The sequence below is a fragment of the Anolis carolinensis genome, chromosome 3 (genome assembly GCF_035594765.1).
Source record: "Anolis carolinensis isolate JA03-04 chromosome 3, rAnoCar3.1.pri, whole genome shotgun sequence".
NCBI lineage: Eukaryota > Metazoa > Chordata > Lepidosauria > Squamata > Dactyloidae > Anolis > Anolis carolinensis.
Window position 1 is genome coordinate 221108068 of NC_085843.1, and position 27296 is coordinate 221135363.

Sequence of the window (27296 nt, forward strand, 5' to 3'; positions counted from 1 at the left end):
GCCCTACACTGCCATATAAAATCCAGATTATCTGATTTGAACTGGATTATATGGCAGTGTAGACTAATATAATCCAGTTCCAAGTAGATAATGTGGATTATCAGATTTGATAATCTAGATTATATGGCAGTGTAGAAAGGGCCTCAATTGGGTTACAAGTCAAGGTGTTGCCATTATGCTTTGACTGAGTGAGAGCAAACTTTACCAATACTGGGTTGCTGTGAGTTTTCCAGACTGTATGGCCATGCTCCAGAAGAATTCTCTCCTGACGTTTCAACCACATCTATGGCAGGCATGCTCAGAGGTTGTGAAGTCTGTTGGAAATTAGGCAAGAGATGTTTATATATCTGTGGAATGTCTTGTCTTCTTGAGGCAAGTGTGAATGTTACAACTGGCCAACTTGATTAGCATTGAATAGCCTTGCAGCTTCAAAGCCTGCCTGCTTCTTTCCCAAGGGAATTCTTTGTTGGTAGGTGTTAGCTGGCCCTGATTGTTTCCTGTCTGGAATTTCCCTGTTCTTTATTTACAGTGTTGTTCTTTATTTACTATCCTGATTTTAGGGTTTTTTTAAAAAAATACTGGTAGCCAGATGTTGTTCATTTTCAAGGTTTCCTTCTGTCTGTTGCAATTGTCCACATGCTTGTGGATTTCAGTCCCTTCTCCATGTAGTCTGACCCGATAGTTGTTATAGTGGTCCAGCATTTCTGTGTTCTCAAATAAAATGCCTGTCCAGGTTGGTTCATCGAGTGCTCTTGGCAACAAAGGATTCCCCCAGGAAGGAAGCAGCCAGGCTTTGAAGGTTATGGATATCTTTAATATGGTGCTTGTAAGTTTTAAAATGGTTTTATTTGATATCTTAATTGGATTTTAATCAGGATATGCTTTAATTGATTATGTATTGCTGTTCAATGTATTTGTGTGAATTTTATATGTTGTACGCCGCTTTGAATTCCAGCGGGAGGCGGGATAGAAATGAACAAATAAATAATAATAATAATAATAATAATAATAATAATAAGAATAAGGCTATTCAATGCTAATCAAGCTGGCCAATTGCAATATTCACGCTTGCCTCCAACAGACGAGTTCTTTCTCCCATCCTGGACGTTCCACAGATTTATAAACCTTACTTACACAGTTTCCAATATACCTCACAACCTTTGAGGATACCTGCCATAGATGTGGGCGAAACGTCAGAAGAAAATGATTCTGGAACATAGCCATACAGCCCGGAAAACGCACAGCAACCCAGTGATTCCCGCCATGAAAGCCTTCGACAACACTTACCAATGCCGATCCAACTTTAGAAGGGCACATGACTAACCCCCATGCCTTCCTAGTAGGCTATCGCTTTGCCAAGGTCCTTTGCGGGAGAGTTGGAAGCCCTGCCGTAGATCAGAGTCTCCCTTAGATTGCCTTGAGGCATTCTGTTTTCCTCCGCTGTTTCAGGCATCTCAGTAGTCACCTCAGGGGCCTGCTTCGCGTGCTGATGACGACACGGCAGTGCGCCGGCGTCTCACGCTGGTTTCTCCCTGACGGCGTCGTCCTCTTCGATGTCCGTCCGCTGCTACGCTCGGCTCCTGGCGGGCTCGTTCCGCTATGGCGGCGCCTTCGCTGCTCTCGGGAAGCGGCGGGGAGGCCCTACGGGGGCCAGAGCGACCGCCTCGGCTTCCTCCTCCTCCTCAGACAGTGGCGGCGGCGGGCCCCGTGCTCCGGACACTTCCTTGTTCGTGCCGCTTCCCGTCTCTCCTGCGACGCCGGGCCCTGAAGGCGACATCGGGGCCGAGCTTACCCGCCCCCTCAATAAGAGTAAGGCCTCAGGCGGAGGAAAGCGGGCCCAAGGCGCTGGGGTCCCACAAAAGGAAAGCCTTCCCCTCCCAAATAAGAATTCCTCCTCACTACTTCGCTTTTCTTGCACTCGTTACAAACCCCTCCACACAGTCATATCACCCAGAATATCAAGGCAGGTCATCCACAATATCTGCTTCGAACTGGATTATCTGAGTCCACACTGCCATATAACCCAGTTCAATGTGGATTTTATACAGCTGTATGGAAGGGGCCTCAATTTCAAAGCTGTGTGGAAAAACTCTCAGATAACCCAGTCAAAAGCAGATATTGTGGATGATCTTTTGGTGCTAAATTCGTAAATACAGTAATTACTACATAGCATTACTGCGTATTGAACTACTTTTCTGTCAAATTTGTTGTACAACATGATGTTTTGGTGCTTAATTTGTAAAATCATAACCAAATTTGATGTTTAATAGGCTTTTCCTTACTCCCCCTTTATTATCCAACATATTCGCTTAGCCAACGTTCTGCCGGCCCGTTTATGTTGGATAAGTGAGACTCTACTGTAGTCATATAATGTAGGGTCCTTCCAGACATATCCTAGGATCTGATCCTAGGGCCCTTCCACACATCCATATAACCCAGAATATCAAGACAGATAATCTGCAATATGTGCTTTGAACCAGGGTATCAGAGTCCACACTGCCATATATCCAAGTTCAAAGCAGATAATGTGGGATTTTATATAGCTGAGTGGAAGAGGGCTCAGGGTTTTTTTTTTGTTTATCCCAGATTATCTGGTAGTACAGACTATGAGCCTTTCTGCACAGCCATATAACCCAGAATATCAAGGCAGATAATTCACAATATCTGCTTTGAACTGGAGTATCTTAGTCCACATTGTCATATATCCCAGTTCAAAGCAGATAATGTGGGAGTTTATATAGCTGTGTTGAACCTAGCTGTGCCCAGGTTTTTTGTTTATCCCAGATTATCTGGTAGTACGGATTATGAGCCATTTCACACAGCCATATAACCCAGAATATCAAGGCAGATAATCCACAATTTCTGCTTTGAACTGGATATTTGCACTGCCATATAATCCGGTTCAATGTGGATTTTATACAGTTGTGTGGAAGGGGCCTAGATGGGATGAAACTGATGGCAGCCACATGCCTTAGGGAGCTGGCAAAGACAAGCTCATGCTGGGGTTGTCAACTTGTGTTTTTGCAGAAGCTGTTGGACTGTCACTCCCATTAGCCCTACTTAGCATAGTAGGGAAGGATGCTGGAATCTGCATTCCAGCAACATCTTACACATGCCTATTACTGATCTATATAATAGAGCTGCAACTGAGTATTTGGTTTGTTTACATTCACTTTTCTAAGAGTATGAACAACCCATTTTCCAAGCAGTGGAGTTTATCACACTGGAGTAAGGGGAAGGAGCTATTCCAGTGATACTATTGGCCAACTCTGCCTGCAACAAAATATTACAGATGGTGAAGTGTTGAGGAATACTTATTTTTCTCCTTGTGTGCTTTGGCAAAGCAGTAGTATAAACTCTTTTGTGATTTTATTATTTTAGAATTTAAAAAATAAAAAGGAGAAATGAACACTAAAAAAACTGGCCAAGATCCTGTGTAAGAGGAGTATGCATTGCTCCAGGATGATGGAGCTACTGTGCTGACAGAATAAATCACCAGGCCAGTGAACCATGATGATGCACAACAAGGCATGGCACAGGATCCCCTTTTGTACAGCAAAAGACCCCGTTGTACATCAGGACCATGGCACAGGGGCCCAACTGATGGCTCAATTTGTGCAGAAGTCTTAGTGCTTCCTCCTGAAAATGAGTTCAGTTGTGCAAAACTGCTTTGTATTTCATTTTGGGAGAAAGTTGGGGTATACATTCATTAAACAAGCAAACAGTACATTTCAGCTTTACACAATCATAACTTCCCAATAGGATGCCAGCCATTAGGTTTATAGCCACTTTTTTGATCAATGTGCTGGCATTATTATAGCAATGGAGCTTTCCTTATTTGATAAAGGTTCTGTGGCTTTGGAGAACGCATACTACACCCGAGGCAATGTTATAGCTGGATTATCCTGGCTTTGCCCATATTATGGTTTCTTTGATTTTTCTATAATGTAAATAGATCTGGCAGGGAATTTATGGGCAACCCCTCCACACAGCAATTTTGCTTGGACTTTCTAAATTTTAATTGATAGATGATAAGAGGAAGATTCTCAATATTTTTATCTGTGGAATAAGAGCAATGATATACATTAATATGTATAGCATGTCCTTTATGGAAGGCAAAAGGCTATGTACTATTGTAAGAAGATCAAATGTATATATGATATGTGGGTATGAATGGAAGAGATGAATGAATGAGAGTTAATAATTTTGGTGACACCAGTCTGTAGACTAAGACCTACAATGACTAACAGCAACGCTGTTCACCTGCCATGCTCTGCTCCATTGGGAAGGAGGGAGATGGTGTATGGGAGTGTCAGATCTGCTATGGGAAAGCAGGATTCTGTTCACTTTTGGGGCCTTCTTTTCTCAAGGGAAGAGAAAGGAGTGCATTTTGGAGAAGTTCTTTTTGGAGTTTTGAAGTTTTGGCATTTTGGAAATATGTGTTGGCAGGCAGCAGTGGAAGCTGGGTCTGGCCTAAGCAGGTGCTTCTCCAAGGAGGGAGAAAGGATATGGTAATATTTGTGTGTATGAAGATGGATGCATGTAGATGTGTGTGATTGCTGAGTGAAAATGTAACCCCATTGTTAGCCAATGTAACTATGTTGTTTGTGAATCCAATGTAGTTACATAGAATCTTATGTCTGTATGTCTAAATGTTATTCTTTGTTGTTCTGTAAAAGTTCTGCTATACCTCTCAGACAGAAATTGCAATAAAAAGAATCTATGCTTTAAAGTTATTGAAAAGTTATTCATAACAGTATTGAGGAAATCTTTCAATAAGCGTGTTTTCCCATTCACCTTCAGTAAGTGGCCTCATATCATCTGAATGTTTACTTCAAAGTGAAGTTCTTTGTAGATTGTTCTAATTTCATTTTAAATCCTGACCACCAGTGGTGCGACTGAGAGCCCCATTCCCAGAGTCATTGACTGGTTTCTATAAATATCCCTGATCTGAATGGGCTGTCATCTTATTTTGGATTGCATTATGTTCTGAGAAGAAAATAGTTTGAAGCAGATTTAAAGAAAATGGATTTCATTGTGTATCTGGTGACAGTTGCTTCTCTCTGAATATATATAATTTATTAATTAAACGCTGTTAGCAAAAGTTTGTAAATAGCTGTATATGTTTCTATTAACATTTCTTGTATTGATTAGTGTGATATAATTTTTATTTTGTCTTCTAGGTGAAGCACTGAAAATATTAAATAAATTTTACAAGAGGAAAGAAATACAGAAACTTGGAGCTGAAAATGGACTAGACGGTATGAAATGTATACTTCTTGGATATTATTGGATATTTCTTCTGAGATATGGTTCTCCTACAACATGATCTTTTTTTAGAATCATGAACCACTCTGAGGAAATTCTATTTGAAAAGCTAGCTGCTTAAGACTTACATTATGTTAAAATATTAGTGCCCAATAAAATAATGTTTTAAGAGTATCAAGTATCTATGAAGAACCTTGAAATGTTAACAGGACTATGCACATTTCATAAAATGACTTCTTAGTGTATTTGATTTTGATTAATATTTTAGGACATGGAACTTTATAAGTATTTCTGAACCTTCTTTTCTTTCTTTCTCTTCAGCTCGCCTTTTTCATCAAGCATTTATAAGCTTTAGGAAATACATTATGGAGTCCAGTTATCTGAGTCCTGATATTCACATTATTCTAAATGATATATGCTGTGGTGCAGGTAAGCATGGAGAAAAGAGTATTTTATAAACTTGTTTTTAATACAATAGCTAGTTAAGGTTATTGATCTTGACCTTGCTCAGGAGTGTCTATTAGGAATTAGATTACTGAGTATGTAGTGAGATGGATACTGTGATCTTTTAAAAAGATAAATTAATCTTACAGCAAGTTAAGCCTGAATTCTCACTAGAAGCAAAGAAGACTAAATTGAGACTATTGTACAAAATCTATATCAGAAATTACATATTTTCTGAAAGAAAGTTTTTATTTATTTTAAATGTTCTTTTTATATTTTGAGGGAAATAATAAATTTAATTCAGAGCTCTCATGTTGGGATAAGACGGTAATGCAGAACAGCTCTCCCAGCTAATTTTTGAAATATCTGAATAGGGGCCCCTGGTGGCACAGTGTGTCAAAGCGCTGAGCTGCTGAACTTGGGGACCAAAAGGTGCCAGGTTCAAATCCCGGGAGTGGAATGAGCGCCCGCTGTTAGCCCCAGCTCCTGCCAACCTAGCAGTTCAAAAACATGCAAATGTGAGTAGATCAATAGATATCTTTCCAGCGGGAAGGTAACGGCGCTCCATGCAGTCATGCTGGCCACATGACCTTGGAGGTGTCTATGGACAACGCCGGCTCTTCAGCTTAGAAATGGATATGAGCACCAACCCCCAGAGTTGGTCATGACTGGACTTAACGTCAGGGGAAAACCTTTACCTTTACTTGAATAATTATGTACTGGTAAAATCAGTTCTTCACATTTAACAAGACTACACTTGTTCTGAATACAGCATTGTGTGATGATCTGCTAATAAGTTATTGTTTGTTTTATCCTTTCTCTCTTTTCCTCCTGCAGGCCATGTCGATGACCTATTTCCATTTTTCATGAGACATGCTAAGCAGATCTTTCCTATGTTGGAGTGCATGGATGATCTGCGTAAAATCAGTGACTTAAGATTGCCACCCAACTGGTTAGCTTTTAAAAATCACTAACACGTTTTCCACATTGTAACTATATGCTGTTGTTAATTGCCATTAAATTGGTTTTGACTTATGGCAACCCTATGAATGGGAGACTTCAGAGTCTCCGTATCATCAACAGGTCTTGCAGATGCAGGATGTGGCTTTCTTGATTAAGCCTCTCCATCTGGAATGTGGTCTTCATGTTTTTCTAGTGGGTTATGTCTTCTCATGACACGGCCAAAGCGTAACAGTCTCAGTTTAGCCATTTTGGCTTCAAGGGAGAGTTCAGGCTTGATTTGCTTTACAACTCTTTTATTTGTCAATTTTAGCAGTCCACAGTCTCTATAGAACTGCTCACCATTACCACATTCCCAATGAGTTGATTCTCTTCCCACCCACTTTCTTCACTGTTCAGCTTTCACATCCACACATAAATAAGGACGATGACAGCATGGAGAATCCCATTTTTTGTATTCAATTATATATCTGTACACTTCAGGATCTTGCCCAGTTCCCTTACATTTGTCCTGATCTTCTGATTTCAGTATTCATATCATGCTCTACTTAAGTTTTTAATTTTTGGCTTACATTAGGAGATGTATTTTTCAGATATATTAACGATATGTGTCCTAATGCAACCATCCACATTTTCTCTGCTATTTTGATTGGAGAGGGTGAAGGGGAAACAGCAGGGGTATGCCCTGTTCTTTTCCTTCAGCTGGATGTAATGTGATGGATATCTTCAGGGACCTCAGGGTGTACTTTGGAGGTCTCTGATTATGACATTATTTATTTTCTTTTTTTCAGGGTGTGGGTGATAACCCTAAACAACTCAGGACATTAAAATATTTTCATTGTATACAAAAGACAAACAAATACAGATACTACAGTAGCTAACAAACTAGACACATTACCACATCCTAACAAACCCTTTCACTACTTCTCTACACCTGTGAACCCACCTCCTATGACCTCCATCACTGCTTAATGTGAATCTTATACCTAATGATAACAACCCTTATAAATTCTTTAATAAAGTCCCCTTGCCACTACTTTAAAATCTACATTTGTCTTCCTTTCCAGATATGCAAATGCCAACCTCCATTTTTTAAAAAAACTCTTCATTATTTCCTTTTTGAATACCATTAGATAGCTTAGCCATTTGTATGTTGCACTGTACATGATTATTTATTGTATTGTTTAATTGTATTATGATATGTTGTTTTTATATTTTGCTATATTGTACTGTTCTGGGCATGGCCCCATGTAAGCCGCCCTGAGTCCCCGTTGGGGAGATGGTGGCGGGGTATAAATAAAGTTTTTTATTATTATTATTATTATTATTATTATTATTATGTAATTTAATAGCTTCACTCCAATCATTTTTAGATAATTATTTTTTCCCTCTCCAAAATTTTGCTGTTATCAGTCTGGCTGCTAAAAAGCCATCTTAACAAATTTCTTCATCCACTTTATTAATTCCTTCCCTAAATAATCCTAAAAAACACATTTCTGGTTTTTTAAAATCTTATGGTTAATTATTTTATTTGGTTTGCTGTGGGTTTTCCAGGCTGTATGGCCATGTTCCAGAGGCATTCTGTCATGGCCATACAGCCCGGAAAATGCACAGTAACCTGGTGATTCTGGCCCTGAAAGTCCTCCAACAACACAATCATTTTGTTTGTTTCCTTAACCAGACTTTTCCAAAAATCTTGTTGTATGTGTTATAAATGCTTATTGTTTTGGATTTGTATTGCTTTTAATATGTTGTAAGCCACTTTGGGTCCCTTTGTGGGAGGAAAGTGGGATACAAATAAAGATTTATTATTATTATTATTATTATTATTATTATTATTATTATTATTATTCCATCCTACATGATCCCTAAAGATGCCCTTCTGTGTCTTACATCTCCAACCTTTCCCTTGATGAAATTTATCCATTTTAACTAATATCTCTGGAGGTATATAACATCTATAGAACATTTTATACATATTTTCTCTAATAGATCTAGCTATTGAAAATTTAAATCCTCTTTTCCACAGATATTCCCATTTCTTCATCTCCCAGATAAAGGAATCTAGCTGGACTAATCTCTGCTGGCCCTCCCTCTAACAACAGGGAAATGTCCATGGGACAAATTTAATGGAAAATAAGATGCTTTGAGGGGAACAGAATTCTGATCTTTTCAGTACTAAAAAAGTGGGTTATGATGGTGTAAGTTGGATCTGTGTCATCATAACCTGCTAACAGGGTGCCAGCTTCTGTGTGGTTTAACATTAGTGACTTGTCCTGCTATCTTTATTCAATTACTTGACAGGTTAGGTTATGTAAATTTGCTACCGACTATCTGATCACACGCTCTAAAATAATATAAAGATGTATTGCTAGTTTATTGGACTTCAGTGATATTTTGAATACATTTCACTAGTTCAGCATTGCACTCTGACATTCTTATTCCATCTTATTTTTACTTGGGACTAAGTTCTTTCCTGTTTCCTGAGATATTCCCCTAAACCAGTGTGTATAGAATTTCTGTCCATCTGTTCTGCACCCTGAATAGAGACTTGTTTTATAGTGAAAGTATGGTTAAGATAAACTGAAATATCAGAAAAGTTTTTGTGCTGACAGTAATCTTTCTTTGATGAACAACTCAGACAAATCAGGATTAGTATTTAAAATAGGTGAGATGCCACGTGCCACCTAATAGGAAAGGGGGATTAATTCAAAAGTGAATCTAGGTTGCCTTAACCAACTATGCATTTCCATATGTTGTTGTGTTTGTGTGTTCTAGGTATCCGGAAGCAAGGGCTATTCAGAGGAAAATTGTGTTCCACGCTGGCCCTACGAATAGTGGAAAAACCTATCATGCAATCCAGAGATATTTAGCAGCAAAATCAGGAATCTATTGTGGCCCTTTAAAGCTTCTGGCACATGAGATCTTCCAAAAGAGTAACGATGCTGTCAGTATGTCAGTGTATTTTAATGCTGTTATGGCCATGTTGTAGTTTATGCTATGATAACAAGTAATTGATGATGATAAATGAGATAAGAGTGCCAAGTTTATATGATGTTTTTTTCTTTATTGTATAAATAAGTACACCTAGAACTCCATGACCTATATTTTTTTACTGTGGACGAGTATAACAGAAATTAGAAAAAAAGTCAGAGGAGATGAGAGCAGAAAGAGAAAAATAAGACAGAATGAGAGTATTATGGACTTTATGAATAAGATTACAGTACTAGATTTTATGAAGGATGGAAATGTGTAGTTCTGTAACTGTTATTGCATGTTCTGAAATGGTTTCAATTTAAGGATTCTGGAATAATTGAGCTGCTTGAAGGCCCACATTATTGCAGAATTTTGTGTGGGCTTTTCCCCCTCCCTTAGAAAGAAAACTAAGCCAAAGTGCAAGAAGGAAATGACGCTTAGACTGCTTTTACTATCTTTTGCCAGTAAAGGAGCCTTGCAACATTTTATATCTCTCTGTGTTTATCTTGCATCTTATGTGTCTCTGTAAATGCAACAGCCAGTAATGTTTTATCCACAGTATGATAGTTATTTTCAAGACTGGAAGGGCTACAGTTCAATAGTATATCCAAAAACTCTTAATTTTCTTGGTGCATTTCCCAGTCAGCTCTGGGAAGAGCCTCATCTATCACCCTGTAGGTCAGTGGTTCTCAACCTGTGGGTCCCCAGGTGTTTTGTCTGCAACGCCCAGAAATCCCAGCCAGTTTACCAGCTGTTAGGATTTCTGGGAGTTGAAGGCCAAAACATCTGGGGACCCACAGGTTGAGAACCACTGCTGTAGGTAATATTGAGTTAGATCAGCCCATATTTAAGATAGATTTCCATGGAAGTGAAACAAATTCGATATTACTTGTTGAATCTAAAGGAAATGTGCTTTAGAATATACATTCTTAAGAGTTTTAATGTTTCAACTATATTTGGGAATTTACTTTTGACATCTCTCAAAAGCCAGACTGGATATTTATCTTTATCTCTCGGAAGTCAGCCTGGAAATCCTAAGATTCTGGGTTGCTGACTGGGGAGAATGAGGGGAGCTGAATCTGGTGTGAAAGAAGCTCTTGAAGGAATGCTCTGAGGAAGAAAAAAACCCGTAGTTGGGTCATTCTGTAGAAAGATACAATAGGATCCATCCGATGCCATTTTCTTAGAGAAGACTTCCAAGAGTGGAAGAAGGAGGGTTGCAGTTTCCAACACTTTCATTTCATTTCTATCAACGGCCAGTTTTCCAAAAGCCTCTAGGGAAGATTTGAAGGGGCTATCATTAAAATAGGAAATGGCTATAACTAAGGCCTTTTCCTTGTTGTTTATTTTTTCAGTCGCTTCTGACTTGCCCCTGATAATAGTCTTCTGTCAGTGGTTGGTATTAATCTGGATTCCACCTATAATGTGTGTATTCCATCACCTGATAAGCCCCTCAGAAAGTGTTAACTAAAGGAGAAAAAAGATTTTGAGTACTTGATAGAAAGCTCCCATGTTTCTGTCTTCCTTACAGAAATTGGATTTCCTTCCCATCTGCCCGAAGAATATAGTTTCCATTCTCTTCCGATCTATTGTGAAAAGCAAATTGGAATGCTGGGAGTTTTTTGTTTTGTTTGCTTATATGTTGTCCCCTCAAAGTTTTCAGTGTAGTATCTTGAGATGACACTTTCTGACCATCATTTTGTTTGTATCGACTGCCTTTTTCTTCTTTGCAGAATGTGCCCTGTGACTTGGTGACTGGAGAAGAACGTGTCTTAGTTGATCCTGAAGGTCGACCAGCTGCCCACGTTGCTTGTACCATTGAAATGTGCAGTGTCAATACACCCTGTATGTATGCTCTTTTTAGGTTTGAAATGTTTTTCAAGATTTTTGAACTATAGTCATATTTGATTTTTTTTTAAATTTGAGGAATATTTTAACTTAAAACCTGTTCCTGGTTTTGCTAGATGCAAACCTTGGGGGAGTGTATAAGTTGAGTATTCCTTATTTGAAAATACTTGGGATTTCAGATTTTTTTGAAATATCTGTATTTGCATTTATGTACATATTTCATTATATGTACATAATGAAATATATTGGAGCTCAAAGCCAAGTCTAAACAAATATTATATATTTTGGAGAGCTTGGCCATTTGAATATAGTCTAATAATTTTCCTATCCAGTCCTTTATAAGTAACTCTTTCCCCCCCTTCCATGATTTTGCTATTATTAATCTTGCAGCAACAAAACTGTAGTGACAGATTTCTACATCTTCTTTACTAATTCTTTCACAAAATAAACCTAAGAGACACATCCAATGGTATTCGGGGAGGAAATAATGAAATATTTCTTAGAAAATGGAGGCCTGCATTTGAATATTCAGAAAGGAAGACAAATGTAGACTTTAAAGTAGCTTAAACAGGAATTTATTAATATAAAGATAAGGCTCAGTTTTTATGAGATATTAGTTTTACACTGAGTGAGAGGGTGGTGGTTTACGGGTGGGGGAAGGGGGTTGGGTTTGGTGGACAGATGTATCTGTATTATGTGTATTGGAACTTTCTTTCTTGCCTTTTCGTTCTGTATACCACCTTTACACAATAAATTTTTGTTTAAAATATAAAATAACAGTTATGTATTTTTCATGTATATCTTATACACATACCCTGAAAATAATTTCATAAACAGTATTCTTAATAGTTTTGTCTATGAAATAAAATCTGTATACATTTAACTACCAGGAAGCAAAGATGTCACTATCTTAGCCATCAACATGGACAGTTTTGGATTTGGAGTATCTTGGCATTCAGAATAAGGGATGCCCAACTTTTCCGAGCACTGGTTATGATGTATTGACAATCTGGAAAAATCAGAACTTGGAAACACTTTTAAAATGAATGACCACTTTGAAGAGCTCATACTAAAGAATCACTGTTACATTGTGCCTTTATATTCTATATGTCTTTCACTGCATATCCCACTATGTGTTTTTTTCCAGATGAAGTGGCTGTGATTGATGAAATTCAGATGATTAAAGATCCTTCTCGAGGTTGGGCCTGGACACGAGCTCTCCTGGGTATGTCTTATGTGAGTTTGCTATTTCTGAAACGTCTTATCCAGAGGCATAGGCTTGTATGGCTTCCATTAAATGTGTATTGCGTAGCTATTCTATTATACTGATATTAATACCCTGAATATTAATTTTCTCTGAAACTCCAGTCGCTATGCACCATTTTGAAAGGACTTATGTTAATTATGGGTTTGCATTGGACAACAGTTTGAAATTCTTTTCTTTCCTGTATGTATGGATATGTTCAGGACTATGTGCAGAAGAAATCCATGTTTGCGGTGAAGCTGCTGCTATTAATTTGGTGACAGAACTGATGTATACTACAGGGGAGGAGGTGGAGGTATGTTTCACAACTTTGCTCTTATATGTTCATGCCTTTTATTTAAAATATTCATGAGTTCCTGTTGGTTAAAATCACTATTTTTATATTAGGAGTTAATTTTTTAAGGTCTGACCTTCGTAAGTGATGTTTTGGCATGGCTATATTACCTGCAACTAGTGTTTTTGTAGTGGAAGCCCCCTAATTTGTACTCTTAGGTTTCCTTCTGGATTAGAGGGAAAATGCCTATCATGTCAAATATATTGTTTTTTGTGGATAGGGATATGTTGCCCTCATAAAATCATCATTGTGTAGTGATTTGAGTATTCAGCGATGACTCTGGAGGCCAGGATTTGAATCTCCATTTAGCTATAGAAACCCACTGTGAGAGACAAGTCAGACTCTCTCAGTTTCAGAGGAAGGGGAAGGAAAAACCCTTCTAAACAAATCTTGTCAAGAAAATTCAGCGATAGGTGTGCCATAGGTCAGAAACAACTTTAAAATACACAGTAACGACTGCTGGGAGTCCTCTAGGAAGCTCCGGAGCAGGATGAGAAGACACTTGGCCTTTTTTTCCAGGCTGATCCTGCAGTCCCAGCCCTTGCACTTCTGTTGCTCACTCTGCCCTTTCCCCCTATGGATGGGCTTCCTTGTGGTGGGCATGACCTGATTAACAGGCTGAAATTAGACTGATAAAGACAGTTTAAAAAAAAACACACAGATATTTATTAAACAAGAAGACAACCTGTTGACCTCTGAACATTCTGTTTATTCAGCGGTCCCCAAAACCAGTCTCATCTCTGACTGACTATCCTGTTACAGCCCTTGCTGTCACTCTTTTTATGTGAAATCCAACCCATTCTCTGTGTCAGCTGTGTCAGAGACAAGTGTCTATTTTGTAATATTTCATCCTCACAGTAATCCCCCCCTCCATATCACAGAATTCATTGCAGTGCAGAATTTGACTTCAGTTGGTTCCTGCTTCCAGAAAACTTTGAAAAGAAAACGCCATTGCACAATTTTAGGACCCTATTTCCTTCCCATATTTGCTTTTTCCAGAACTATGTGATCTAGATAAAGTACATACAGTAGAGTCGCAAGGGGGTGTCAGAGGGGTCGCCAAAGACCCATCAGAAACATATTTCAGATAGTGTTAGGAACCCCTTTGGCAGAGAATGCTGAAGATCTCTCAACCTGTCTTTCTCTTCCTTTTTGGAAACAGATGGCAAATCCTCCCACCAAAAGCCCAGTTTGCCCAATTCGATCATTGGTGGCGTTCAAGGAGCTCTTTGATTGTAGGTGAACTATAAATCCTAGCAACTACAACTCCCAAATGTCAAGGTCTATTTTCCCTAAACTCCACCATTGTTTACATTTGGGCATATTGAGTATGCATGCCAAATTTGTTCCAGATCTATCATTGTTTGAGTTCACAGTGCTCTCTGGATGTAGATGAACTACAACTCCCAAAACTCAAGATCAGTGCCCACCAAGCCCTTCTAGTATTTTCTCTTGGCCATGGGAGGTCTGTGTGCCAAGTTTGGTTCAATTCCATCGTTGGAGTTATTGCACACATTCAAGGCCTTGTTAAGCCAATATGGATGCTTAATTGCTCTCAAAGATTTCTTTGTTGATGACTGTTGTGTTACAATTGCTGTCTGTCTCTAGGTGAGAAACTACAAGAGACTGACCCCTATCAAGGTGCTGGATGAGGCACTTGAATCTCTAGATAAACTTTGTCCTGGAGACTGCATTGTCTGTTTCAGTAAAAACGACATTTATTCAGTGAGTCGGCAGATTGAAGCAAGGGGCCTGGAATGTGCTGTCATCTATGGAAGTCTGCCCCCTGGTAAATATTCTCAAATGCAATTGATTGGGGGGGGGGGGGGGTCTGTGAGACCTGGCTATCAACTTCTGAAAAAAGTGACTGTTACGGTAGCCTGCATTACCCATTCGGATTAATTGCCAGTATCTGACATGGATACGCAAAACACAGACCATTGTGCCTCATATTATTAATTTGTGGTCACGTGAATGTGCATCACCTCTGTTTATTAATATGGAATGTGACCATTCACGGTCACTAGAAATCACAGGTCTGGATGCTGCAGATTGAGAGGGACCACTGTATATCCTTGGTTTCTAGCTATTGAATTAGTATGAAACAAACTGTTACGATTACTCTGTTAACATTTCCTGTGATTTGGTTTTGGGTTAGGCATCTATCTGTCTTGTCATGTTTTGTGAAAAACAACTTTTAAATCTGTTTTGCTCACTTAATTCATAATAAAGAGTTGCTTGTATAGTGGTGATATGTAGCCAAACCACATTAATATCGTCGAATGATGTGGAGGTCACTATGTCTATGGTGTTGTTTCTAAGTTTGTATTTCCTGAGAAAATACTTTCTGGTTTTTTTTTTTTTGCACATTTTAAACTATTGTGAGCAGTGCGAGGGAACACAGGTGTTTTGTAAGATGGAAAGTCAGCAGAAATATTAATCTAGGCCAGTGGTTCTCAACCCGAGGTCCCCAGATGTTTTTGGCCTACAACTCCCAGAAATCCCAGCCAGTTTACCAGCTGTTAGGATTTCTGGGAGTTGAAGGCCAAAAACATCTGGGGACCTCAGGTTGAGAACCACTGATCTAGGGATCACTTTTTGTGAATAGCTTACACACACACACACACACACACACACACACACACAGAACCCCTATTGATGCAGGAAATTAGTGTTCCTTATTGGAGAAAATCAGCTCTCTACTTAGAAACCTTTAACAAAGGAGAGTAGCTTCAAAGACAACCTGTGATAACAGGAAGTTCTTTCTCATGTTTATTGAGTTCCTTTTTCCTTGGAGTTTGTCCTGGAAATCAAAACATGGTGTGAACTTGCAAGTCCAAGTAAGAAAGTATATACACAGCCTCTATAGTATTTTCTCAACCTTCTGCTGTAATGGGAAATTTGTGTGATGATACATTACAATCCGCATACATTACAATCCGCATATCTATGGAGGATATATTCCAAGACCTGGGTGGGTGCCTGAAATAGTGAGCCCTATATTTTGACTACTTGGCCTGGAAACATACCATATATTGCACTGGAGGATCTAGACAGACCCACAAACACTTCTGGGGGGAATATTTTCAGGAATGTGGATAAGTAAAACTGTGGCTATCAGATCCATATACAAAGCAGTTGTACTGTAAATGGACAACTCCATATTAATCCATTAGTTTACTCAAATAGCGCTGAGCACAGGCTGCATGTTGCCAAAGGAATCTCAGTGAGCCAACGATGTTTCTGAAATGGTCTTGAGCAGTTCTTGAGTCTATATTTAATGCAGTTCACTGGAAAATGCCACTGTGAATGGGAATAAAAAAAGTGATGCTTTCATTTCAAGCTAATGTAAAACCAAAGAATAGAATTGTATCTATATTTGGGACACAGTCTATGCTTTTGTTTATTTCAGGTACAAAACTTACCCAGGCAAAGAAATTCAATGATCCTGGTGATCCATGTAAAATCATGGTTGCTACAGATGCAATTGGGATGGGCCTCAATTTGTAAGTATACTGATTTATTAAATTTTATATCTCAATGAGGTGCAGGTGATGGTGGTCCTTAGCTTTTCCAGAATATTTTTTTAAATGGTATGCTTTCCATGAGCCAGTGTGATGTACTGGTTTGAGTTTGGGCTGGGACTTTAGGAGGCCAGAGTTTAATTCCCCTCTTTACCATGAAACATATCCACTGGGAAAACTTGGGCAACTCATATTCTCTCAGTGGCTTTGCCAAGAAACCCCCATGATGGGTTCACCTTAAGATTGCCATAAGTTGGAAATGATTTAAATGCACACAAATGCATACACTGATATTTAGTTTTTAAACATAAGAAGGGCATTTCAAAACATGTGCCCCTTTTATAAGCCAAGTTCAACTGATACACATACTTTTAGGTTGGTAAGCTACAACTGTTCAAATAGTCTGCCTTCATGTTAATGAAGGCCATCAGGCTTTGGTCTTTCACACTTTGTCTTTCCAATTCTGGAATTTCGGAGACCATTGGGTTTATATTGTTGGCCCTTGTCATTGAAACAAAACAATGAGCAACATTATTTAACACATTACCTCCAAGCTCTAGTTGTTAACTGCTTATGTTCATCACTTGAGAGTTTCTAGAGAGCTTTCAGCATTGGGCATCTAGCACCTTTCCTGACCTATATTTGGACTTCTAATTGTGTTTTGGGCTGGCATGAGTAGGGTCTTCTGAAGAAACTGTGATCTGATGTAACATATGTAGCAGTTTTCTCTGTCATCAATCCGTCATCTGTGCTTTTGTTCTAGGAGCATTAAAAGGATCATTTTTAACTCCTTGGTGAAGCCGACTGTGAATGAGAAGGGTGAAAAAGAAATGGATACAATTACAACTTCACAAGCACTACAAATTTCAGGCCGAGCTGGAAGATTTAGTACTGTTTTCAAAGAGGGGGAAGTTACTACTATGCATCGAGATGACCTTCCTTTGCTGAAGGAAATTTTGAGTAAATCAGTGGATCCCATACTGGTAGGATCTTAAGTATTATAAACTTGATGCTAGAGCTGTGTTAGATCACATTACCTTGACTTAGGTAACATCAGAAGCTATTTTCTACTACATAGGTGGGCCACTTTGGCTTTCCAGATGTTGTGGACTTAAATTACTACCATCCCTCATTATTAGTTTTTCTGCCTAGGGTTCTACTGATTGTTCCAGGTATTCATCTAAGACAGAATTGTCTCCTTCAACTGACAGCAGTTTTCCTGGGTCTCAGGCTTCGGGGTTTCCCATTACTGGCTGCTGGAGGTGTCAGAGCCTGAATTTGGAAACTTCTGCAAGCAGGAGAGGTGATCTACTAAGTCACAGTCTGACATTGCAGATATGCATTTTGAATAACCTTGGTGATTGGGGCACTCATCAAGGCTTTCCGATCTCTACAACTAAAACACTACATTCCTGACCATCTGCCATAGTGTTCAAGACTGGGTATTATTGTCTAGGCTAGGCCTGCACAACCTGTGGCTCTCCAGATGTTTTAGACTTCATCCCCCAGAATTTCTGACCATTGGACAAGCTGGCTAAGATTTCTGGGAGTCGGAGTCCCAAACACCTGGAGGGCTACAGATGTCAGGCTTGGTCTAGGCCCTAGACTCTAGGGCACCTGAGGCATCAAACTGGAAAAGACTTTCATATGTTGGCTCACTTGTAGAAATAGCTTCTAAATTAATCTTGTTTGTCAGAAATTTAGAATATTTGCAGAACATGCATTAGCAGTTTCAATGAGCTGAGTACAAAGTCTTTGCCCAAATGAAAGGTATCCTTGCTGCCTATTTTATTTCAAGTGGTCAGGTTTGTAAACAAAGAATACAGTCTTCAAGCTGGTTCTCTTGATAGTGACTGTAAATATTGTATATGTTATGAGCATCCTGGATCACATTATTTCCAACACGTTTGGGTTATATGGTCTCATGCTTATACATAATTGTGGTGAAAAATTAAACATTCTTCTTCTCTTTCCAGACTGCAGGCTTGCATCCCACTGCTGAGCAGATTGAAATGTTTGCATATCACCTTCCTGATGCCACCCTCTCAAATCTAATAGTAAGAATCAGAAAGGCTGTTGAACTTCAGTGTAATTCACATCTTGCATTGCTCTAGGGAGGCCACACTGTTATTTTAATCTGAGTTTTAAGTTGTTATTTACATGCTTATATATTTTATTCAATTGTATTTTGTATTGTGTTTATTTATGTTCTGCTTTTTAGGCATCTTGTGCCTTGTGTAAGCCTCCCTGAGTCCCTTCGTAGAGATGGTGGCACAATACAAGAATAAAACCATTATTATTATTATTATTATTATTAATAATAATAATAATAATATCCTGAACATCTGTTTCATGCAGAAACAATCTACACAAATTAGATTTGCAGTTTTTGTTTCTGTATCTGATAAATGGCAAAGCTTTTGAAAGTTCTGAGGCCTTGATTAACTGGCTGGGCTGTGAGAATTTGGTCAAGAAAAATGCTAGCCGTCGTTTGCTTCTGTGTAAATTATTCTTTTGAATAATGCAGTAAGATCTCCATATCCTTGGATTCTGTATCCATGGATTTCACTATCCATAGCTTTAAAATATTCCAAAATGTTCTCCAAAAAGTAACCCTTAATTTTGCCATTTTATATAAGGAACATCATGTTACTTCACCATTGTATGTAACAGAATGTTACTATCCACAGAAGATCCTAGAACCAAATCCCAACAAATAACAAGGGCTCAATGTACAATATTGCCTATATTCTTCATCTGTTTACTTAGAACAGGAATGGGCAGGCCTTGTGCATTCCAAACTAGATTATGGCCCTCAAGTCTGTATAATTGAAATGTATCAGCAAACTAGTAAAAGGCCTTTAAAATAAGCAAGCAAGACCTTTTTAAAGAAAGTTTTTTCATGATTTGCTGACAAATTTTGGAGTCAAATTGCCCCCCAAAAGGGAACAAAATAAACTCTTTTGTGGTGCTTGGAAACAGTGGTTCTCAACCTGTGGGTCCCCAAGTGTTTTGGCCTCCAACTCCCAGAAATCCCAGCCAGTTTACCAGCTGTTAGGATTTCTGGGAGTTGAAGGCCAAAACATCTGGGGACCACAGGTTGAGAACCATTACTTTAAAACAATAATGCCTTGATTGCTTAAAACATTTTTTTTGTTTGCTGCTGAAATTCAGTGACACAATTAACTCATAATTTGGCAGTGCTGCAGTTAAGATGGACTGCAGAGGAGCTGTGGAGACATTTTCAAATTTGCTAGGTACACAGTGTGAAATTTGTCAGAAATTCACTTGTATTGCACACACAATATGTACATAATTGGAAACAGCCTGGATGATATATTTAATAAAGAATATTTGTCTTTTAAATTAGGATATTTTTGTGAGCCTCTCCCAAGTTGATGGCCTCTATTTTGTGTGCAATGTTGATGACTTCAAATTTCTCGCTGACATGATCCAGCACATTCCCCTGAACCTGAGAGCGCGGTATGTGTTTTGCACAGCACCCATCAACAAAAAGCAGCCCTATGTGTGTACCTCGCTCTTAAAGGTAAAGGACTCACATCTCTGTCATGATCCCTGACATGTATTTGTATGTCTGAATCTGTGTACATTTTATGGGAATAGGTTGAGTTGTACTCTAAGGGTTCTCCTCTAGGTGTGGATATTGTAATTAAACACCATGATTAGCATTTGATGGCCCTGTGGCCTCAAGGCCTGGCCTTTTCCTGTTTGGGAGAATCCTTTGTTTGGAGGTGTTAGCTGTCCCTGATTGTTTCATGTCTGGAATTTCTCTATTTTCAGAGTGTTGCTCTTTCTCCCACCCTGGACCTTACACCGATATATAAACCTCCCTTGCCTAGTTTCCAACATACCTCATAATCTTTGAGGATGCCTGCCACAGATGTGGGCGAAACGTCAGGAGAGGAAGCTTCTGGAACATGGCCATACAGCCCAAAAGACTCACAGCCACCCAGTGATTCCAGCCATGAAATACCTTCCTATTTGCCTGATTGGCATGACCACTGGCTTAATTCTCATGCTAAGTAAAAGCATGGCTTTTTACTAGCACTTTTGAGGCCTAATTGATTTCATCCAAATTTGCACATGTATGTGGTTTAAACTTGTCTTCTAATGAGTTTTAAAGAGATTTAGTTTGTCATCTTACTTGATATTCATTTTGTCTATTATTGATAGTATTCTAAAATGTTTTACACTGTTCAAATGTATTTTTCTTTTGGTATGTTGAGATCTTTGACTTAGAAGCAGGGTATAAATATTCAAATGAATCAATAGCACTTCCTGTCCCTAGCTGGGTGAGAGATTTGCTATGGTCCTTGTGCGTAATGAGGAGAGAAATTCCTGGAGAGATCATAGGAGTTTGACCTTCCCTCCCTCTCATCTTTGCAGAGCAAAGGGAAGTGGATGGTTGGCCGAGGGCCAGCTCTGTTAATCAACCAGTTTGGCTATTGTTTGAAAGGCCCAGATAAAGCCCTACTAATGAGGTTTAAGGAGGGGAGGCGTCTCATTCAGTAGCTGAGTTCCAGAACATGAGACATTTTGAGGAAGTCCTTTCTTCATTCTTCTTTCCAACTCTCAAGCAGAGGACCTTTTGATATTTTGCTGATAGTTTCCCCAAAAACTCAATTTTGCTGGACATTTTGCTGGAGGGCAAAAAAGGAAGATTATTTCATACCTATGAAAATATTAGAACTTTCTTTGGTTCGGACTCATTCTTCTTTTCAGCTCTCAAGCAGAGGACCTTTAGATATTTTGCTGTGTGCCCATGTTTTTAAAAAAATAAATAAATGTGTTGCTTATTGCAATATCTCCGCTTCTGGATTGAACTTCAAAGCATTGTGAAACTCTTATAAATTACTGAAATTGCTTTACTACTTGTGCTTGGGAAGTGGGGAAAAGGTTGTAAAGCATAGTGGACAGTGTGGAGATTAACAGTAGTATTATTCCTGCAGGAACGTTGATTGCTTAACATGTTTCTTCATTTTCTAGTTTGCCCGGCAGTTCAGCAGAAATGAACCTCTGACGTTTGACTGGCTGTGTCGGCATATTCATTGGCCCCTGACCCCACCCAGGAACATAAAGGACCTTGTACATCTAGAAGCGGTTCATGACGTCCTTGATCTCTATCTTTGGCTGAGGTATCAGAGCCACCTTTCTTCTTGCCTTAACGTAGAGAGATTAGGAACAATGGACTCTGCTGCTCTTAGCAGCACCTTTATAGCATACTGCAATTCTCTCACAGGACTTTGAGAAGGCTGCAAAGAAGTCTTGCATGAAAGTTTCTTTCTCTCCTGATGGAAAGCATACCAGGAGGAGGTGTTATTTAATTTTATCTCCCATTTGATGGGTTATGTGACAGATCTTTCCAGACTGATCCTGCACTTCCAACTTTAGTAATCCAGTTACTCTGCCCTTTCTCCCCACTTAATCCACTTTAATCCCCTGGTGGTGGCGCAGTGTGTTAAAGAGCTGAGCTTCTGAACTTGCAGACCGAAAGGTCCTAGGTTCAAATCCTGGGGAGCGGAATGAGCGCCTGCTGTTAGCCCCAGCTCCTACCAACCTAGCAGTTCAAAAACATGCAAATGTGAGTAGATCAATAGGTACCACTCCGGCGGGAAAGTAATGGCGCCCATGCAGTCATGCCGGCCACATGACCTTGGAGGTGTCTACGGACAACGCCGGCTCTTCGTCTTAGAAATGGAGATGAGCACCAACCCCCAGAGTCGGTCACAACTGGACTTAACGTCAGGGGAAAACCTTAACCTTTTTAATCCCTTTATTGTTTGGGTACTTGGGCCTTGGGTGACCCCTTATATCTGGGCCTGTGGTTGTGCTGTGGTGGCCAGTTCACTGTGGCTAGTGTTACCCACTGCCATCAAACAGGCAGTGGTATAAACAAACAACCAGGTATAAGTTTATTAAATCATATGCAATTAAAGTATTAACACTCGAACTTTCAATCAGTCATAGCTCCCTAAAAACCATAGTCAGCTCTTTCCTCTCACTGAATGTCTAACAACAACAACAACAACAACAACAATTGTATTTGTAACCCGTCGTATCTCCCCAAAGGGACTCAGGGCGGCTTCCAACAGAAAAATGCCAAACATTCAATGCCAAAGATGAACCAAAAGCAATAAACAACCAAACTAAAACAAACAAACAAAACAATATAACAACTTATAACAACAAAACAAGATATTCAAATAGTTAAATAGAACATAATCAATCCAAATCAATCAAATTTGTACCTGGGTTGTTGTTTGTTTTTCGGGCTGTATGGCCATGTTCCAGAAGTATTCTTTCCTGACGTTTCGCTGACATCTATGGCAGGCATCCTCAGAGGTTGTGAGGTACCTCACAACCTCTGAGGATGCTTGCCATAGATGTGGGCGAAACTTCAGGAGAGAATACTTCTGGAATATGGTCATACAGCCCGAAAAACAAACAACAACCCTGTGATCCCGGCCATGAAAGCCTTTGATAACACACATTTGTACCTGTTCCGATTTACATACAGATTCAACTTAAGAACTAACCTACAGAACATATCTTGTTTGTAAGCCTGTGACTGGCTGTATTTTGTAATAATCCTTTCTGGATACAGCAGGACTTATTTCTTAGAGGAAAAAGAAGAAAATAGATCTGGCTGTTTGTTATTAAAATCGTGAATGGGGGAATCTGTGGATACAGAGTCTGTGAATATTAAATTCTTTTTTTTTTTTGCTAACAGGAAAAGGAACTCCAAATTTCTATTGCTCACTTATCTCTATTCTAGCTCTTTCCTATTTCTGTCTAATCTGAATCCTATCTGTCTTTCACACAGACAAGCCTTTGTTTTAATTATATTATTGTCATCTGCAGCCTTCCTTCACAGCATTCCCTGAGCTATGGTGGGCTGTCTTCCATTAGACTTGCCCAGTAAATCTCTTACATGTTAAATGTCCAAAGTTAGAAAAAAAATTATGTGGAACATTCTGAAACTTGTGAATCCATAGGTTTTGAGGAGGTCCCAGGAGGACTCAGTTGTTTTAGAATCTGCATGCTTGGATCAGCTTTAAGTTGAAACTGCACAGATATATGTGTGCTGCAAGAAGAGGGTTTTTTTCTATAAAGAAAAGTACGAATATACAATTTGGGAGCAATAGTCAAAGGAGGATGGAGTTATGTTCTCTCTCTCTCTCTCTCTCTCTCTCTCTCTCTCTCTCTCTCTCTCTCTCCTCTTTTTCTACTTTTCCTGCCACTACCCTAGTAAGTCAGCCGGTTCCACTGGATTTTTCATTCCCCTCTTCATTTCTCTTGCTCAGTAGATATCTTACTGTCCCTCTTTGTGCAACTTTCTGGGGACTTCTTAGCCATCTTGCCACTGCTTTTTTCCAGGTTATGTTGAGTGTGATTTCAAGGGATGAGATGGTGGCACATATGTGGGGACTTTTGGGATCTGTCTCTTCTTTTCCCCTGTTCTAGTTGTTCCTCTGGTTCACCATGACAATTACACAAGGAATAATTAATCAAGCCTTTAACAAACTGTGTGAAATTATGTGTTTTCTTTGGGAGGGAGGCAGATCTTGCCAGTGGCTGGAAACACTCCTCCAATAATATCAAGGTTTTCAGAGGCCCAGTTGAGATAAATGTGAGACCGTAAGCCATATAGTAGTACTACTCAGGAAAGCCAGCATGGTGTGGTTGTTTGAGCGTTGAATTCGAATTCTTGGAAACCAGGGTTCAAATCACTACTCAGCCATTGAATGATTGGGGCAAATCATACTTCCTCAACCTTAGAATTAATGGCATACACCCTAAATAAATATTGCCAAGAAAATTCCGTGATGACTTGAAATGACTTAAAAGTGTGCAACAACAACTCCTTTCATCAGTCTATGGATTTTCTTTTGTCCTTGTTGGATATCCAGTTAATGCAAAAGTGAAGCAAAGCCACTTGAAGTGAAAGAATTGACAAAAGGTACAATTGAATATGAGAGAAGTGAGAGAATTGATAGAAGGCATGATCTAATATTTTGTAGAAATAGGGAGTGCTGTTAACCCTTCAAGCCTTCTTGACTATCCTTTTGTGCTTTCTTGCAGCTACCGGTTCATGGATATGTTTCCAGATGCTGCGCTTGTGAGGGACATTCAGAAGGAGCTGGACGACATTATACAAATAGGAGTGCTTAACATTACCAGGCTGATTAGGGCTTCACAAGCCACTTCTGGGACTGTTACTGTTCCAGATGATTTTCCTCTGCAGAGGGCGACCATTACTGAAGGGATGTTAAATGCAGAAGATCTCCCACAAGCGCCCAGAGCACCTCTCCCTAGCGGCATGAAGACCCAAGGGCAGCGACGAGCAAGGGGATCTAAATCAATGAACTCTAGGCCTGGAGAGGTTCAGATGGGTCGAATCAAGGGTGCTCTGGCTGCTCGACTAATACAACAAGGACTCCTCACCCAGGAGATGCTGACACAGTTGGAGGACGAGTGGCTGGCTCAACACAATGGGGACACCAGTGATTCTTCTGAAAACACAGGGCCAGGCAAATTCAAAGGGAAAAAGGGAAAGTAGTTATTTCTTTGCCAAATCAAAATCGTTTAAGTCATGTTTTTTATCATGTACATGTAGATTTGAAAAATAATTATCATTACAAACAATGCTACAAACAAAGCTGAATTTGAAATATATTAATTATTGTTTTCTACACTACCTGTAGTATTCTATTCCAGTAACAAAGGCAATGTGGTGCGAATTACAAATCTTAGAAAGAGGAACAGGAAGGCTTGCAAGAGATGAAAGTAAGCAAATGCAGATTACACATTTGCATCGGGCAAAAACAGTGAGAGCATCAATGCTATAGCAGCTACAATTCCATTAATAATATTCTTCTGCAAACTATACATTCGATTCAAAGAGATTATAAATCAGCACTTAACCTTTGAATGTCAAATATGTCAACACACAGTGAGTCATGGCACAAAGTGCAGGCATGATTCCCTGACAATACATGTAGTTTGTCAGTCATCTCATTCTTCAAGGTACATAGTTCAACAGATTAATATAATATTAATTGTAATATATTACTTCACAGGAAATCTGATTACGACACTGGCCAATTAATTTGCTGTATATTGTTGAATTAGAGCCAGAATAGTTGAATTAACGTGCACAGTAGGAAAGTTTATTGTCGCTTTTGAAAGGAAAAGTGTAGTGGAGGAAAGGCCAAGGTTCTACTTAATGAAGGTGTTTTTTTTAAAATTTCTGAATGATCTTTAAATTTCTGAATGACCCTGCATTTCTTTCAATGTGGCCAACAATATTTAATGGAAAACCGCCAGTCAGATGTAAGAGTTTTCACAGGTATATGTTCATATCGTTTGCTAGCAATGAAATCCCCCAATCCCTGCTCTCCAGAGCAGTGAGGAAAACCTACAAGGCCACATCCATGTAGCTGTGACAGTCATATGTTACAGAGAGGAGGGGAAGATTCTGCTTCAAAGAAGTTTGATAGAGTGGAGTAGTACAGCACTGATTCCAGTGAGAAATTGCTTATCATAACCATTTTCCGAACGTATAATATTTCCTATTTCCTATGGTTATGAAAGCTGGACAGTGAAGCATGCTAACCAGGAAGAGAATGTATTAAAAATGTGTTGAAGGAGAGTTTTATGGATATCCTGGACTGTCAAAAAGTCAAATAGGTCTGACCAGAAATTAAGTCTGAATTCTCCAGACAACTCGAATAGAATAGACTTATTTGTCATTGTACTATTGTACAACAAAATCACCTGCCTTCCCCCCCAGACATCACAAAACAACACACCTATCCCTCCACAGCCCCACCACTACCACATGCCCCCCAGTGCCACTTCAGTGCAAAGTCACAGACTTCAACATAGCCACAGCTCTAGGATAAAAATTATCCTTCAGTCTGTTTGTCCTTGTCTTTGTCACCCTGTACCAGCTGCCAGGTGGCAATAATTAAAAAAAAGAATATGAGGTGGATCCTCAAGAATGCTCTGAGCTTTCTTAAGGCAGCAGGAATTATAAAGTTTTTCCAACAAGAGAAGAGGGCAGCCAAAATGACTAAACTGGGGCTATTGTCTTTTGGGCGGACATGAAATGACATGAACCATTGGAAAAGAAGATGTTTAGTGAAACTGAGGCCAAGAACAAAAGAGAGAGACTGCGCTACAGGGGTTGGTTGATTCAGTTAAGGAAGGCATGGCCCTGATCTTGAAAAACCAGACTTGCTGACCAGGGTCCTTAGAGATCTCTCATCCATAAGATCACCATAAATTGAGGCTGATTTGGAAGCAAATCACAATAACAAAAAGAGTTTACCATCTGTATTAGTGTAGCTTTTAATGCTGGTAATACAGTTCACTAGGTATCTTGGGTGTATGCTTTTAAATAAAATATGGTGAGACTGAGATAGAGCATTTTACAGTTGATAGATAGCTATGTGCAGTGTGACAGATGGCATGGGAATTGACCTTTACCAGTGGTTCCCAACCTGTGGACCATGGACCACCAATGATCCCCAAGAATTAAAATATGGTCCACGGCCTCACTGTTATTACAGCGTTGCTCATCTCCATTTCTAAGCTGAAGAGCTGGCGTTGTCTGTAGACACCTAGGTCATGTGGCTGATATGACTGTATGGAG

The 27296-nt window shown here is 39.3% G+C and overlaps 1 protein-coding gene across 2 annotated transcripts; it reads left to right on the plus strand.

The window, feature by feature from the left end:
- Nucleotides 1–1488: 1488 nt before the first annotated feature.
- On the plus strand, nucleotides 1489–25334 carry supv3l1 (Suv3 like RNA helicase). Of its 2 annotated transcripts, XM_003223701.4 has the most exons (15): nucleotides 1489–1809; nucleotides 5184–5261; nucleotides 5590–5697; nucleotides 6550–6664; nucleotides 9451–9619; nucleotides 11382–11493; nucleotides 12644–12721; nucleotides 12964–13055; nucleotides 14703–14883; nucleotides 16507–16600; nucleotides 17382–17601; nucleotides 18595–18675; nucleotides 19989–20165; nucleotides 21626–21774; nucleotides 24722–25334. In XM_003223701.4, exons 1-15 carry the CDS (start codon nucleotides 1554–1556, stop codon nucleotides 25197–25199), a joined length of 2388 nt encoding a protein of 795 aa, XP_003223749.2. In that variant the 5' UTR covers nucleotides 1489–1553; the 3' UTR covers nucleotides 25200–25334. The 2 variants fall into 2 exon arrangements, with proteins under 2 accessions (XP_003223749.2, XP_062832321.1); XM_062976251.1 differs by lacking the exons at nucleotides 1489–1809; nucleotides 6550–6664.
- The last annotated feature ends 1962 nt before the right edge of the window (nucleotides 25335–27296 follow it).